Genomic DNA, 15,601 nt, shown 5'->3' with positions numbered 1-15,601 from the left:
AATCCAAAATATCTGTATTTGAACTCTTCATTGTCCTTAAATTGACCTTTTTATTTCTAAATACACATTATAGTAAAAAAAAAATAGCATCATCATTTCCTCCTATTTTCTATGTACTAAACATTAGAGCCATTATAAAACACTTGACATATCTTCGAGTTTTTGTAAGTTGGAGTTCCAATCTCAAGCTCTTCATGGTGTGCTCCTAACTCAACGCCACTGATAATTCCTGCTTTTCTTTCCTCTAACCACACCGTACATTTAATATTTCCTCTCTAGGATGCTTTTCTCCCTCTTCACATGGGAAACTTCCACTCATTCTTTAAGGCTGTGATCAAATAGTTCTCCATCTTTGAAGTCTTTACTAATTCTCAAGGTACAGCTGGTCATCCCCTTGGTTCCTAATTGTTACATTTATTCTTCTAATTTCTACAAGTCCTTGAGGGCAGAAATTAAATCTAATTTTTTAATGGTTCAAATCTTTACTTCATCACTTACTAGTGAACCTATATTCCACATCTGAAAAATGGGCATATGTAGCTATTAGTCATATAACCAACATTATTTTTTTTAATTTTTAATTTTTTAAAAAATTTATTGGGGTAACATTGGTTAACATAATTATATAATTTTCAGGTGTACATTATCATTTGACATCTGTATATTCTATTGTGTGTTTACCACCCAAAGTCCAGTTTCCTTCAGCTACCATATATTTGATCCACTTTACCCACTTTGCCCTCCCCCTACATTTGACCCCCTTTAACTGTCTACCTACCCCCACCTCCCCTACTCCTTACTCTCTGGTAACCACTAGTCTATAGTCCATGTCCATAAGTCTCTGTTTGTTTGTTCTGTTCATTTGTTGCTTTTAGGTTTATATCCCACATATAAGTGATATCTTGTGTTTTTCAACTTTTTCTGTTTGGCTTATTTCAATCAAAAAATGGGCAGAGGACCTGAACAGACACTTCTCCCTAGAGGATATACAAATGGCCAACAAATATTTGAAAAGATGCTCAACATCGCTAGCTATTAGGGAAATGCAAATCAAAACCATAATGAGATACCATCTCACATCTGTTAGAATAGCTATAATCAACAGAACAAGTAATAACAAATGTTGGAGGAAATGTAAAGAAAAAGGAACCCTCATACACTGCTGGTGGGACTGCAAATTGGTACAGCCACTATGGAAAACAATATAGAGTTTCTTCAAAAAACTAAGAATTAATCTACCGTATGATCCAGCAATCCTTCTACCGGGTATTTACCCCAAAAACTTGAAAACCCATCTGGAAAGGTATTTGCACACCTATGTTCATAGCAGCATTATTCACAGTCTCCAGGACATGGAAGCAACCAAAGTCTATGATAGATGATTGGCTAAAGAAGCTGTGGTACATATATACAATGGAATGTTACTCAGCCACAAGAAGAGATGAAATACTGCTATTTGCGACAACATGGATGGACCTCGAGATAATCATGCTAGACTTTGCTTTTTATATGAAGAGCAGAACCCAATGTATAATAAGTGTTCACTAAATATTTTTAAGTGCACATATAAATGAATGAGTACGTGATTGAACAAATAATTCAATGAAAATTTGACTCCTCTTAACATCCCCTTAGCCGTTGTATCACTGCATTTTGTTTTCCCTTCAAACTATTTACCTGAAAATAATTCTCTAGATAGTTTTGGTATCTATTTAAGCCAAAAAAGTCAAAACTTACATGAAGTAACTTACATAAGTGAATTCATCTTTTTTCACCAAGGTCACAATACATTGATGAACTTGAAAAACATTTTGTAGTTCCCAAATAGTTATAATAAATTATTCTTAAGACAATTTTGAATAAACTACCTACGTATGTAGGTAAATTATGATAAACAACAACAAAAAGAAGGCAAAGAATATTTTTAATGTTTCACTGCCTATAAATCATTTGCTTTCTCTTTTATTTATATTTTTTCTGCATAGTATTAATTCTATTAGACTAGAAATTTGATGGAACCCCTTCTGAAGTATTACCTTTCTGTATAGGACATAAGGAAATGTTTTTTTTTCAGACAATGATAGAATTTGGGGGGTGGGGTTCAGGGTATTTTCCTAGGAAAAACAATGGGGTTCAGTTCTCCTTTCTAAAACATTTAATTGCCAAGAATAACAAATTCAAAACTCTGCATATTCAAGCCTTCCTAATAATGGAATTTTGATAGTTTTTTCTTATATTTATTTTTGTTGTTTTTATAGATGGCCAAATGTTTAAATACAATAAAAATTTTATGAATTAGCATTTGTGATATAAATCTTATGTTTTTTTGTAAAAATAGAACAACAAAATAAATATAAAAATTTGAAAGCAGAAAATTATCTTTAGTGAAGAAAGGAAAATCACTAAAAAAAATTCACTGCTATTACATGAGCGAAGGAAGGCAGACACATTTTTTAAGTGTCATGATTACTACAATAATAATAATAAATATTTATATAGTTGCACCTGATGGACTAGTGCACTGTGGGTGAGGCCAATAATAAAGGACCTGGTTAATGAATTTGTGACAATCAAAGTAGGAACACAGATCAGTTACCATCCACAATCAAGAAATGTAGTCACAAAATGTAAATATCAAAGATTGCCTTCAAGGTAGATACTTATGCCAAGTGAAAGATGGGAAAGCTGGTGGCAAATATCTGTAATCAAGGTAGAATACTTAATAGAACCCAAAGACCTAAAGAAAAAGATTTATCTAGGCAGAGAACCCCCACCCTAAATTAAAAAGGATTTAGGCAACTACATACCAGAGTAATAAGAATCCAGTATCTCTCTGTGGCTCTCTCCCTCTCTAATATCTCCTGGTGTAAACACACACCTGACCAAAAGAAAATGGGTGAAACTCACAATCTTAAGCCCAAGCAAAGGAAGAAGATGGCAGTGGTTAAATTGAGTTAGGGTTGAGATTTCGTATGCCATCTGGTAACAAGAGACAAAGAGATTAAGATTTTCATGTGAGAGTAGTTATAATATAGGCCAAGTGGTCTAGGTTGTTTAAGAAAAGAAAAGAAGAACAAAATGGCTAAATAAATTGGGGCAGGGGTAAAAATAAAAAGATCTGAGATAATAGAACATGATGAGTTTGAAGATTAGGAATTAAAACTTTTGGAAGTGAGAGAGTTAGACAGAAGAGTGGAAATTTAAGATAACAAACAAGGAAAAAACTTTTATTTTAGAATATATTCATAAAAGTCCTGTAGAAGAGCAAATAAACTCCAAATTTCACTAATTGAGGGTTCTTGAAATATTGCAGGAATAAGACATAAAATTAGTTATATTCACAAAGATCTGTTGGAAAATCTCACTGCTTTTTTTTTAAAAAAACCAGTTACTTTCAAATTCATTGGATCATTGGTTTAGGATGCAGATTATCACAGATTGCTTTTTTCCTATAAAAATAAATATTTTGTTTTTAATATAAAATTAATTTAATATTGTTTATACAATTATCTATCCATTAGCATCCCAAAGAAAAGATTATCAGTTAAATTTCTGAGAGGCTAAATACAAATGGACAGTAGCCAGACTAAATGACAATAGAACTTTGACCCACAACCTCTGCAGCAACTAGATTAAGAAACTAAATCACAGCTTCTGCAACAATTGGCCCAGAATGGTCAGAATTTGGGTAATGACAACCAATTTGTATTCGTCCCTGTTTTAAATTCAGTCACAATCAGAGAAAGCACAATAGGCTCCTGAAACCAATCACATGATATGCCCTGCTACTAGTTAGCCCTCCTGCATCTTCCCTCTGTCAACAAACTCCAATCAGAGACACACATCTAAACTCTTTTATTTTGAAGTTTTCTCTCTTCCCTGCCTGCCTGTGAGTCTCTGCCCAAAACAAATGATGCTGGCTGACTCTTTGCTCCGAAAACTCTGAACTCTGTAAAACTGAAAAAAAATAGCCTCTGTATGTTCTCATTTGGGTGGTCTTTTTATTCCCACATTTCTAACAGTTTAGTCTCCTGTGCTCTAAGATGATGTATAATTTAATTCTATCTGCCTGAAATCTCTGAAGATTCACACAATGCAGAATTGTTTTGCTACTCGGAAACGGACACAGCCATTTCACCGAATCTCTCAACAATTCACTACAGCCAGACATTGAAATGCCAATTTCAGGTACGAATATCACATTTTCACTCTCAGCTAATTTTAATAAACAATTACTAAGATGTTACATAAACTGAATAGTTGTGAATTACTTATCAGGTCAGAATATATGTAAATTTTTAAAATAAAAATAATTGGCAGACAGAATCATTCTTCTTTATGTTAAAGCATTTCTCCTTGGCATTATTGAATTCAAGTCTCCACAAAGTAAAACAAACCTATTCTTTACAGGGAGAATATTCATGGAAAAGGCAATAATAGTTTATAATTACTCTAACACACTGTCCTAAAAAGAAGAAAAAAATAAGCCATTATTGTTTAGCAGAGTGATATAGTATTTATTTCAATTATAAAATGAATGCCTTCTTAAAGTTTAAATTGAAAAGCCAGAAATGTTTTTTTCAAAATCTTAAATGATCTACATATCTCATATTTTAATTTTTAGTCATTTGCTAGATATTTTTGTGTAAATTTAATATAAATCTGAAACAGAATTCAGTAGCCTTATCAAGTAGCCTTATTAAGACCTAAGACTTTTTAAAAAGAAAAAACTAAAATATCAATATTTTTTATTCTTTTGGCTGTGTGGGCTAAAACATTTAAATTGCCATTGTCGTTAACACATTATATTAGAATATAAATGGTTAACCTCAAAAAGCAAAACTAATCGTATGCAAAGTGATTCCATATTTAACAAATAAAAGGATGTGGAGCTGAGAACACATGAATTTTTATGCATTTTAACAATACTTCTGGAAGACTTTAATTCTGAAGCCCTAACTGAACAGCGGCAAGGTGAGTTTTTACCCTTCCCTCTGTTCATTTTCTATTCCATCTCTCAGAATTATATCTTGGAAAAGAAAAGCAGGGCAAAAAGTTCTCAATGCAAGTCCATATCTAGTGGATGTATGCAAAAGGTGACAGTGAACAAATACACCCTAACTTCCAAATCTAGTTCCTTATCTGCCAGCACTCTACAGTTGTCTTATCTAAAGACTCCTTATCTACAGATGAAGGCAACATTATTTCTGCATGAGCATTTATGAGTATTCTTTTCTTTTCCTTTCAGTTGGACACTCTTCAAAGTATCACCTCCCATTGCTCAATCATTACTTAAGTAGCATATCCTGGATATAAGGAAAGCTGGGAGCTCAGTGCTTCACAGCAAACCCCTTTCGATCCACATACTCCTTCTTTATACTTCAGGTTAACTTTTGAGTACAGTATGACATATTTAAGTGGGTAGAGTGGCAAAACACCTTAAAAAACTGGTCTTTTTGAGGCTAGGTGGGCTTAGCTAGGTGATTTGGCCAAGATTCAGAGAACATACTTAGGGATACTGTAGAAATATAAAAACAGAAAGAATTGCTGAATGATATTAAGTACACGGGATAAAATATAAAATTTTATGAGAATAGGTACAACACCTTGGTATATTTTTGGATAGTTTATAAAAATATTAGTGCTTAAAGGAGTATTGCTTTTGCCCAGGTATTTTCAATTTTTTAAATTTTATTAATAGTAACATTAAAGTAGGTACACTCTTAGAAATCATAACTTTTGGCAAAGATGTATATGATGGTTTGCATTTCTTATTTTAGGAATAGTTATAAGTTTCTGTATTTTCCCCATAATTTACTAGCATCTTTTTAAAAAATGCATCCTAAGTACTAATAAAAAATATAATTAAATATCTAGAGAGTTTTACCCAGAGCCTGTCTTCTGTTTAGATGGGGGAAATGAATTTAATGTTCTCAAATGTTATATAAGCTATGAAATGCAGAAACTGTTTAAGTTCATATTCAAGAAACCACTTGAACAGAATTTACCTGAGGTGAGAAATGGAAGGGGGGGGCATAATTTATGAAGAAAACATTAATAAGTAATCTAACCTCTAAATATCATAAAGAGAAAACTTTCCTAATCTTTATAAATTTTAGTGGGCTTCCAGGTTAAGATGGCAGGTTGTCACATGTTTATGTTTTTTCTCCTTCTCCAAACCCCACTAAAACTACAGATAATTTTGTTTTTCCTTCTAAATATTAAACCCACAAGGATGGAGATAGCAGAATGAGAGAAGAGACATCAGCAAGAAATTTTAGGAAACTAGAAAGCAGATAAGAGGTAAATAATATAGTCAACCTGAAAAAAGCCAGAGTCCAAAACAGCAGTGAGAAAACTAATAATCGAGCTGATTTAAAAAGAAAGACCCATGCATGACTGAAATTTGGGGTAAAGGGAGAGAATGAAAGAGGCAGTTTGAGCCCCTTCTTTACTCCATATCACTGAACATCTTCCTCTTCTTCATCTAGGAAAAGTCTGGATATTATCCTCTGAAGAGGGTGAAATAGTCTTTGTGTTGGAGGTCTTCGCACTTATTTAAGGGGGAATGCCTTTTACTAACAAGTGGAATATTAAATAAATGTTTGAATATTTAGTACTAAATGTAGAGTCTACCAGACACTCTACCCTCTACACCTCTGCTCCCAGAACCCTTCCTTTCCAGTCAGGACTTTGGAAGATGCTTCCCTGGGAAACTAATCAGTGCAAGGAAAAAGACTTGCTTTCCTCTAGCAAGTCTTAAGTCCTTAAGCCTGATTCTAGAAAATACCAGAGACTGAAGAAAAGAAATGCTGAGTTATTAGACGATGCCACAGGCCAGTGTGATAATGTAACGTAGCTTATGTGACTATATGGATGGCCCTTTACCAAGGAGAAATCATATTTAAAACACTAAAGCCTGAATTTTCTGCCCTAAGATGAATGTATCACAGTGGTGACAGAGATGCTTTGCTTTATTTGTAACTGAACACAGACAACCAGAGTAAAACCTATTTCATGTCTCCAATTTAGGCTAGAAGTACTGAATGGCCGATGTGCTAAGGAGATTGAACCGAGGCTCAGAAATGGCTACATCAAGTTTACTGTAGTAATTTTTTTTTTAGCTCCTGACACAGTAATTTTTAAGAAATTTATCAAGTTTCTATTAGCCTATACTAGAATTTCCAAAGTCTGTCTAATTATGTGACTAGAACCCCATGGGTTTTGACTCTCTGCTAGTAGTGTCATGTAAAGGTGCCTGTTATTTTTCCTGCATATCATTCTTATATATCTTTTCTATCTATAACACTACCATCCTGATCACAAATTTTGAATAGCTCTCTATATCTCACTTAAAAATTAATAAAGAAAAACTTGCATATTTTCTAAGGCCTTTTATAATCTATTGCTTTCTTCATGTTCATCTTAACTTCTTCCTGTATTTATATAGTTTTCTTAGATCAGTCTGGCTCCTTCCCACCTCCTGGTCTCTACCTTTGTGAGTTTTCTTATTTGTACTATCTCATTCCACAATTCAATCCCAGATCTCATTTTCAGTTGAATACAAACTTCATTTGTTCATACCTTTTGTTTTCTGCCCACTCTGTTTCCCTGTAATAATCTCTCTTTTGAAATTCTAATGTATTCACAGCTAGAAGAATACAATGCACTACACAATTACTGTTGTTATTTCTAATATGTCTATTTGTTTTCCCCTTGGGGAATGGACTAGGTCTTGTTCTGTGTTTAGCACAAAGGTAAAACTTGTAATACAGTGAGTAGGTACCCAGATTCTGCAGATGGATCAACTCCAATTGGAAGTAATTTCATTTGTGTGTCCTTGAGCAATTTATCTGACCTCTTTAAATCTGTTATTTTTTAAAACAATAAAATAGAGAATATGACAAACTCTCTTGAGAATAAAAATGAGAAAACATATATAGTCATCATAGTGTAGTACATAGTAAGCATTCATCAATGTTTACTATTATTATTCCTCTTATTAATAATAAAATAGTAGTTGAAGAAAATGAGAAAACAGAGCATTGAGTAACTCTTTAGAAAAAATAATTTACTATTTTTTCTTTTTATTATTAAAAAATTACATAGCTATTTAAAATCTATATGTGAGACAGAGTGTACTATAATGGTCAACTACTTGTTGATAAATACTTCAGGACCAGCAATAACCACCATTCTCACAGTCCCCATTACAAAGTTGAAACACCTGCAATGAAAGAAATGTGAAATGGGTGGAACTGAGAAATAGCCTATATATAAAATTGTTAAATTTAACGCTCAGAAAAACATTGTAGTGTCTTAGAAAATACTTGAAACAGAATTGGTAGCAAAAAAGAAGTAGAGAACAAGGTTTCATTCATTTTAAAACAATTGGATCTTTATCACAGTTTATATGAACTGAAATTAAACTGAATCTGGATTCAATTTAAGTGCAAAAGATTATCAGAATCTAAAATTCAATTTTGCTACTATACTTTTACTGCAGTTTGAGCATACAATATTTCTATTCTGTGGATGTCTTTGGTAGTGACACCTATAGATTGTGAGAATGTTGGGCTGTTTAGCTTTTGCAAAACATAGATGTGTTTATTTCCCAATGAGTTATCACTCTGTGGAGTTGTGAATCCTCTTCTAACACCCTAGCTACAGATATGACACCCTCAAAGTCACTGCACAACCTTTTCAAACTCAACTTAAAGTATGCCAACAGTAGAACATTAATTCCTTTGGGAGGGAGACCGATGCAGAGCAGGAAAGACTTCACTGAAGTTTTTATCCTCACCACTTGTTGGTGACATATATTTATCCTTCCATCTTACTAACTTCATTTCCCTTCCTTCAGTCTGAACCCAGTCGGTTATTTCAACATATCCTTTCTAGTAATTTCAAGTCTCTCATCTCCTTAAATTCTACTGCAAATTTCTTTTTATCACATACATACTCACAATGTATAATTCCTTCAAATATACCATTAAGTCGTTGCACTCAAATGTATCTAGTTGCTCTTTCAGTAGCAAAAGATATCACTAATTTTATGATACATAAATCACTTTAAAATTATGTATCTATGGAAATCAATCACTCAGATAGTTCACAAAGAGATCATAACTTAACAATTTCTTTGTAAAAGTAATGTGTAATATGATATACAGAGAAGATTCCTAAGGTAAGAGAGTATAAAGTGGTTTCTAAAATTATTCCTTGGCAGTTTATTACAAACTCTGCCATATTTATTTACCACAACCTCTAGCATGACACATCTACAACTTTCTAATTTAATATTATTTACTTTTTTTTATCACTTGATTTTTAGCACCTGCCACTCAAAGAATCTTGAGGTTTCGCTAATGTGACAAATGTTTCTAACCATTATAAATATTACAGATCATTTTCCACATAATTACCTTGTAAAATCTGTCATCTCCATCATGATCATACACATCTTCTTGGCCAGAACAATAATATCATTGCTTGTATCATCCCATATTTCAATTTCAGCATCCAGCTTACTCTTTACTTTCTTGAAATCAGCAACTTGCTCAGCAATCTTTTCCTTTTCTGCCTCAGGCAATTGAGTCATCTTGGCCTAAAACACGTGATAGTTAGATTTAAAATTATTTCACTACGTCAAAAAGCATTTTAGGAATAATTAGTAATGACAGAATGCTCATAAATTATTTTCATTTTCATTTAAAAACAGACATGTCATAGCTTTCTTTTTTTAAGTCATATAATCAAAACTTTCCATGTTTTATTTTAATATGAAAGATCTATTGAATTATAATTGTTGGCTCCAGAACAGCAACGTTAAATTTGAGAAAAGAAAAACAATGTATAATTTAGTATCTGACATATTTAAATCTACTTCTTAATATAGATGTTGGACTTCTCAAATTTCTAACATTTAAATTTTAAATTAATCTAAACCTAATGTAATGCATTACATATGTTAGAAAAGTATATACTTCATTTAGTTGTACTAATAGTATGCTTCAAAAGGTAGAAGTATAACAAAATTTATCTTAAAATGAGACTATTTATGTATGCATGTATTTATTTTCAGATATACACATCCTTACATAAATACTGACTATAGATTGATAAACAGTAAAAGTATACACTTACAAGTCATATCTATATAGATAAGCATATATATACATATAATCATTCAGACATATCTGTATTTTATGCATATAAGCACATTCAGATATGTACATATATACCAACTGTTTTTGGAAAAGATTAAGAATGTCATGGGCAGAGTTTATTAAAATAAACATCCCTAATTAGCATCCTGATTTTGGGGGTGCTATTCTCCCAAGCACACCAAACTTAATGTTTTAACATAGTATCAATTCTTTAGATATGTTGTACTTTGAACAGCATGCAACTTGCATCTTCTACTTGCAATTTAGAACGAGGGATGGGAGAAAACCATCCATACTCCTAAACTACCATATTCACAACCTTAGCACCTGGAACCTATGACTTTCTGTCAAGTAGTAGTACTAGTAATAATAATAATAATAATAATAATAATAATAAATCACCTTGAAGGAAAAGTGATTTGATAATATTAATACCATACAATTTCATACAATACCATACAACAGTCTTTGCAACCATATTCTCAAAAAGGAACTCATACATATTCTAATAGTATAAGGAATACATAGGCCTGAGAGGGATTGTTTAAAAAGAATAAATCTTGTAAGCTGAATTTACTTAATGCTTATTCACATGGAATATGTGATACCTATAATGCCTATGTATTTCCAGATGTTAGTCTCCAGGACACCTATATATGAGAAAATAAGAAAAAATCCCCTCAAAAAGCTTTGAAATATTCTGGACACTGGGTTCAGAATATTAAAAATACACTTTATTGAATCAAAAGTGTATAATACCAAAAAAAAACTTAAATATATGAATAAAAGAATTATAAGAATGGTCAATAAAAAATCCAACTACAAAACTATAATAAAAGAAACAATATCAAGTATCTGTTATTTATTATAAGCCTAACTTAGGGTCTAAAACAACTTGGTACCCATAAAAAAAAATCTCAGGATTATCCATGCTTCAGTTCTAACCTACTAAAGAAAATAAACAATGAGGCTTTCTGATTTGAAGTTTCCTTTAAATTCCTTACCATAATGTTTGATGTATAGTAAAGGTTCAATAAAGGATAGCTGTTTTCTATTCAATCTAGTTCTATTCTATTTCTACTATCGAAATATATTAACATATCTAACACATAAAATTTGCTTTTTTCTGTTATTATTTTATTTTATTTGAATAATTAAATTAAGCTATGAGACTAGGTTTTTAATTGATGAGCTATACAGATAACTCTTAGGTTCTGAAAATAGTCTGTAGTTTCCTTTCTCAAGAAATGTTGCCTATGTAATAAATTAAAAGAAAAGCAACTTTTACTGCTGCTGGCATATGTAAATGAAGACACAGCTCACTTATGCCTGAAATCAATAATATCCAAACACATTAAGTAAATTATAAGCTACTAACCTAGCTCAAAAATAGAAATGAATTTTCTCCATCTTGACCATTGGTTACTATCATTCTCTCCATTTTCATTAAAAAGTGTTTAAACTTTCAAACACTAATAGCTGTAGATAGATTCAGTTCGGGCCTCTTTTTACAGTCTTTATTTCAGATATAATAAATCCATGACTCTAGATCTAATAAATAATTTTGAAGTGTACACTGGTATATCATGGACAATTATTCGTTATCCTCATAAAAAAGTTAAAAGTATTCAAGAGGTGATCTGATTAAGTGTATTACTAGTTCTGTTCCTTGCAATGCCACTGATTTTCAATAGGACCTTGAGGAAGTCACTTAACCCTCCTGTCTGAGTTTCCCTAGACACAAAATAACAATAATTGTAACTACTATCCTCCTGCCATGCAGGCAACAGGGTCAATTATTGGATAACATTGAGACTGACCCTGTCATGGGCAGGAATCTCATCAATTGCACTAGATTTCCTTAATAACAACTCACATAGTGAATCACAATTGACAAATGTTTATTTCTGACAAGATAAGAGCCAAAAGTTGGGCAATAGTTTACAAAATTAAAAGTTCTAGAGAATTCTCACTCTTTCTTACAGGAGGGACAAAAACAATAAAGCATTAAATTACTGACTGAAACCTCTATTAAAGATTTTTAGTGTTCTTGTGAATGGTTTATTATATGTTATCCATCAACTTCAATCAATATGAAAATTTCAAAATAGGATGTAAGAGAATACTTGATATTTAAAAATCCTGGGTGAATGTTCCTTATTGGATTATTTTGTGCAGGATAAGCAAAGAAACTGAGGCACAAAGCTTTAAGCGAGTGAGTTCAGTGGAATCTCTAACATTATTGACAGCTGGCCATACATCCCGGCTCCTGTTCAAATCTATAAAGTAGAACTCTAATATAAATAGCTATCAAAGGCTTTTTGAGTTACTGCCATTTGAACAAGATTATATTGTGTATCAGCTGATTTTGGAATCTATTGCCAAAGACAATGAAAATAGATAACATTTATATAAGCAGACCCTCTTCCAGGCACATTACATATATTTAAACTTCAATCTTCATATCAATCCTATGATGTAAATATATTGTTATCCTAATTTTATGAATTATAAAACTGAGTCTCCAAAAAGTTATTTACTTAAGATTATAGTTTTAGTATATACCATGCTTATGGATTGGTAGAATTAATATTGTTAAAATGCCCATACTATCCAAAATAATCTACAGATTTAATGCAATCCTTATCAAAATACCAATGGCATTTTTCACAGAAAAAAAAATATCCTAAAATTTGTACAGAACCACAAAAGACCCCAAATAGCCAAAGCAATTTTGAGAAAGAACAAAGTTGAACGTATTACACTCCCTGATTTCAAACTAAACTATAAAGCTATTGTAATCAATACAGTATGATACTGAGGAAAAAAAAAAAAGAGAGAGACACACACACACACACAGATCAGTGGAATAGAGAACTCAACAATAAACCCAGGCTTATATGATCAATTAATCTATGACAAAGAAGGCAAGAATATGCAATGAGAAAAAGATAGCTTTTTCAAAAAATTACAGTAGGAACACTGGACAGATACATGCAAAATATGAAACTGGGCCACTTTCTTACACTATATATAAAAATAAACTCAAAATGGATTAAAGACTTACATGTAATACCTGAAACCATAAAACTCCTAGGAGAAAACAGGCAGTAAATTTTTTGACATCAGTTTAGCAATATTATTTCAGATATGTCTCCTCAGGCAAGGGCAACAAAAAGAAACATAAACAAATGGGAGTTTGTCAAACTAAAAAGGAATCAACAACAAAATAAAAAGGCAACCTAGTGAATGAGAGACAACATTTGCAAATGATGGATCCATTAAGGGATTACTATCCAAAATATGTAAAGAACCCATATAACTCAACATCAAAAAACACACTAACAATCCAATTTAAAAATAGGCAGAAGATCTAAATAGACATTTATCTAAAGAAGAGATACAGATGGCCAAGAGACTCAGGAAAACATGCTTAACATTATTAATCATTAGGGAAATGCAAATCAAAACTGCAATGAGATATTACCTCACACTGGTCAGAGTGGCTATTATTAAAAGACAACAAATGACAAGTGTTGGAGAAGATGTGGAGGAAACGGACCCTTGTGTACTGTTGGTGGGATTGTAAATTGGTGGAGCTACTATGGAGAACAGCACAAAGGTTCCTCGAAGAATTAAAAATAGAACTACCATATGATCCAGCAATTTCACTTCTGCATATTTATTCAAAGAAAATGAAAATACTAATTCAAAAAGCTATATTCACCCTTACATTCTTTGCAATATATTTACAATAGCTGAGATATGAAAATAACCTAAGTAGTCATTGAGAGATGAATGGATAAAGAAGATCTGATACACACACGCACACACGCACAATGGAATATTACTTAGCCATAAAAAGAATGAAATCTTGCGATTTTTGACAACATGGATAGACCTAGAGTGTATTATGTTAAGTGAAATTATTTCAGAAAAAGACAAATATGATTTTACTCATATGAGGAATCTTAAAAACATACAATTAAACAAAATAAAAGAGACTTAAATACAGAGAACAAAATAATGGTTGGTGGGGGTTATGGGCAAACAATGAAGGAGATTAAGAGATACAAACTTCTAGTTATAAAATAAATAAGTCATGGGGAAGCCTAAAGAATACAGTCAATAACATAATAAATTTGTATGATGACAGGTGATTACTAGACTTACTGTGGTGATCCTTTTCTAAGGTATATATGTATACCTGAAACTAATATAAATTATATGTCAACAAAACCTTAATAATAATAAAAGATTAGTGTTAATAAATGGTAGACCAGGGTGCAAACCCAGAAACTCTGCTGTAGAGTTTTTATTCTATCACTATGCCAACAAACATTAGCAAATTTCCCACAGTACATACAAAAATATCCACATTCTCCTTAATGGTATTTAACACCTTTTAACTTTAGACATAATTATTTTCCAAAGTATAGTCACTTTGCTTTTAGAATCTAAGTTTCCTCATCTGTAAACTAGAGACGATGTTTACCTCACAGGTAGTTTTAGATATCAAATGAATAAATGTATATGAATAATTTTTTTTTTTACATTCTTAAGTGATATTCATTGCCAGCTGTTACTTACACTAACAGATTTAGTTTTTCACTCTATGCAGTGATCCTTAGAATTCTATTCTAAAGTTATCCTTTAAAAAAAAAACAACAGAAGTTGTATTCTCCAGTAGCCATTAGGCATTTTCAAGTGTGTATATATACATGTCATTTACAGTTTTAGCTCTAAAACAAGGGTTAGCAGAATTTTTCTGTAAAGGGCAAGATAGTAAATAATTTATGCTGTGCTGGCCATACCATAACACTCTATCACATTACTCAACTCGGCTGCTGTTGTAAAGCTAGAGCCATCATAGACACTATGAAAACAAATGAGTATGGCTATATTCCAATAAACCTTTACATGAACACTGAAACTTAAATTTTATATGATTTTTCTCATGTCACAAGTATTCTGATTACATCTATTCTAATTTTTTCTTCATCCATTTAAAAATCTAAAAACCATTCTTAGCTCATGGGCTGTACAAAGACAGTTAGCAGGCCAGATTTGACCTGCTGGCTATAGTTTGTCAACACTTGCTATATCCTTTATCTTCTTGATTTTTATGTTTTTAAGTAATACTGCCTGCCATCCAGTCCTGAAATTTCATTTAAAAAAAATTCTTCCCTTTTCTTTATCGATCCCATTCTGTTAAGCACAAACTTTATCCATTTTATCTCTAAAACTTTTATCACATCCATCTTTTTCTTTGTATTCCCATTACTGCTGTATAAATTAAGGTCTTAATTTTCCATTTCGTTTTCAATCCATCTTGCTACCACTTGATGCAATCTGAATTTGTAGAATTGTGTGATCTTTAGCTAAAAAATACTTTCCATATCTTCTTATTGAATAAAGAATACCAACTCCTC

The 15,601-nt window shown here is 31.9% G+C and overlaps 1 protein-coding gene across 2 annotated transcripts in view; it reads right to left on the bottom strand.

Moving 5' to 3' along the window:
- The window catches only part of CTNNA3 (catenin alpha 3), a 1,378,877-nt gene that overhangs the window by 108,280 nt on the left and 1,254,996 nt on the right, over window positions 1-15,601 (bottom strand). For both annotated transcript variants that reach the window (XM_006915590.2, XM_006915591.2), the window contains exon 15: window positions 9,426-9,607. In XM_006915590.2, the coding sequence (XP_006915652.1) occupies window positions 9,426-9,607 (182 nt within the window). The remainder of the gene's footprint in view (window positions 1-9,425; window positions 9,608-15,601) is intronic.

The sequence above is a fragment of the Pteropus alecto genome, unplaced genomic scaffold (genome assembly GCF_000325575.1).
Source record: "Pteropus alecto unplaced genomic scaffold, ASM32557v1 scaffold155, whole genome shotgun sequence".
Taxonomy (NCBI): domain Eukaryota; kingdom Metazoa; phylum Chordata; class Mammalia; order Chiroptera; family Pteropodidae; genus Pteropus; species Pteropus alecto.
Note: the sequence above shows the minus strand (reverse complement) of the source record. Positions and strands in the feature narration are given on the sequence as shown.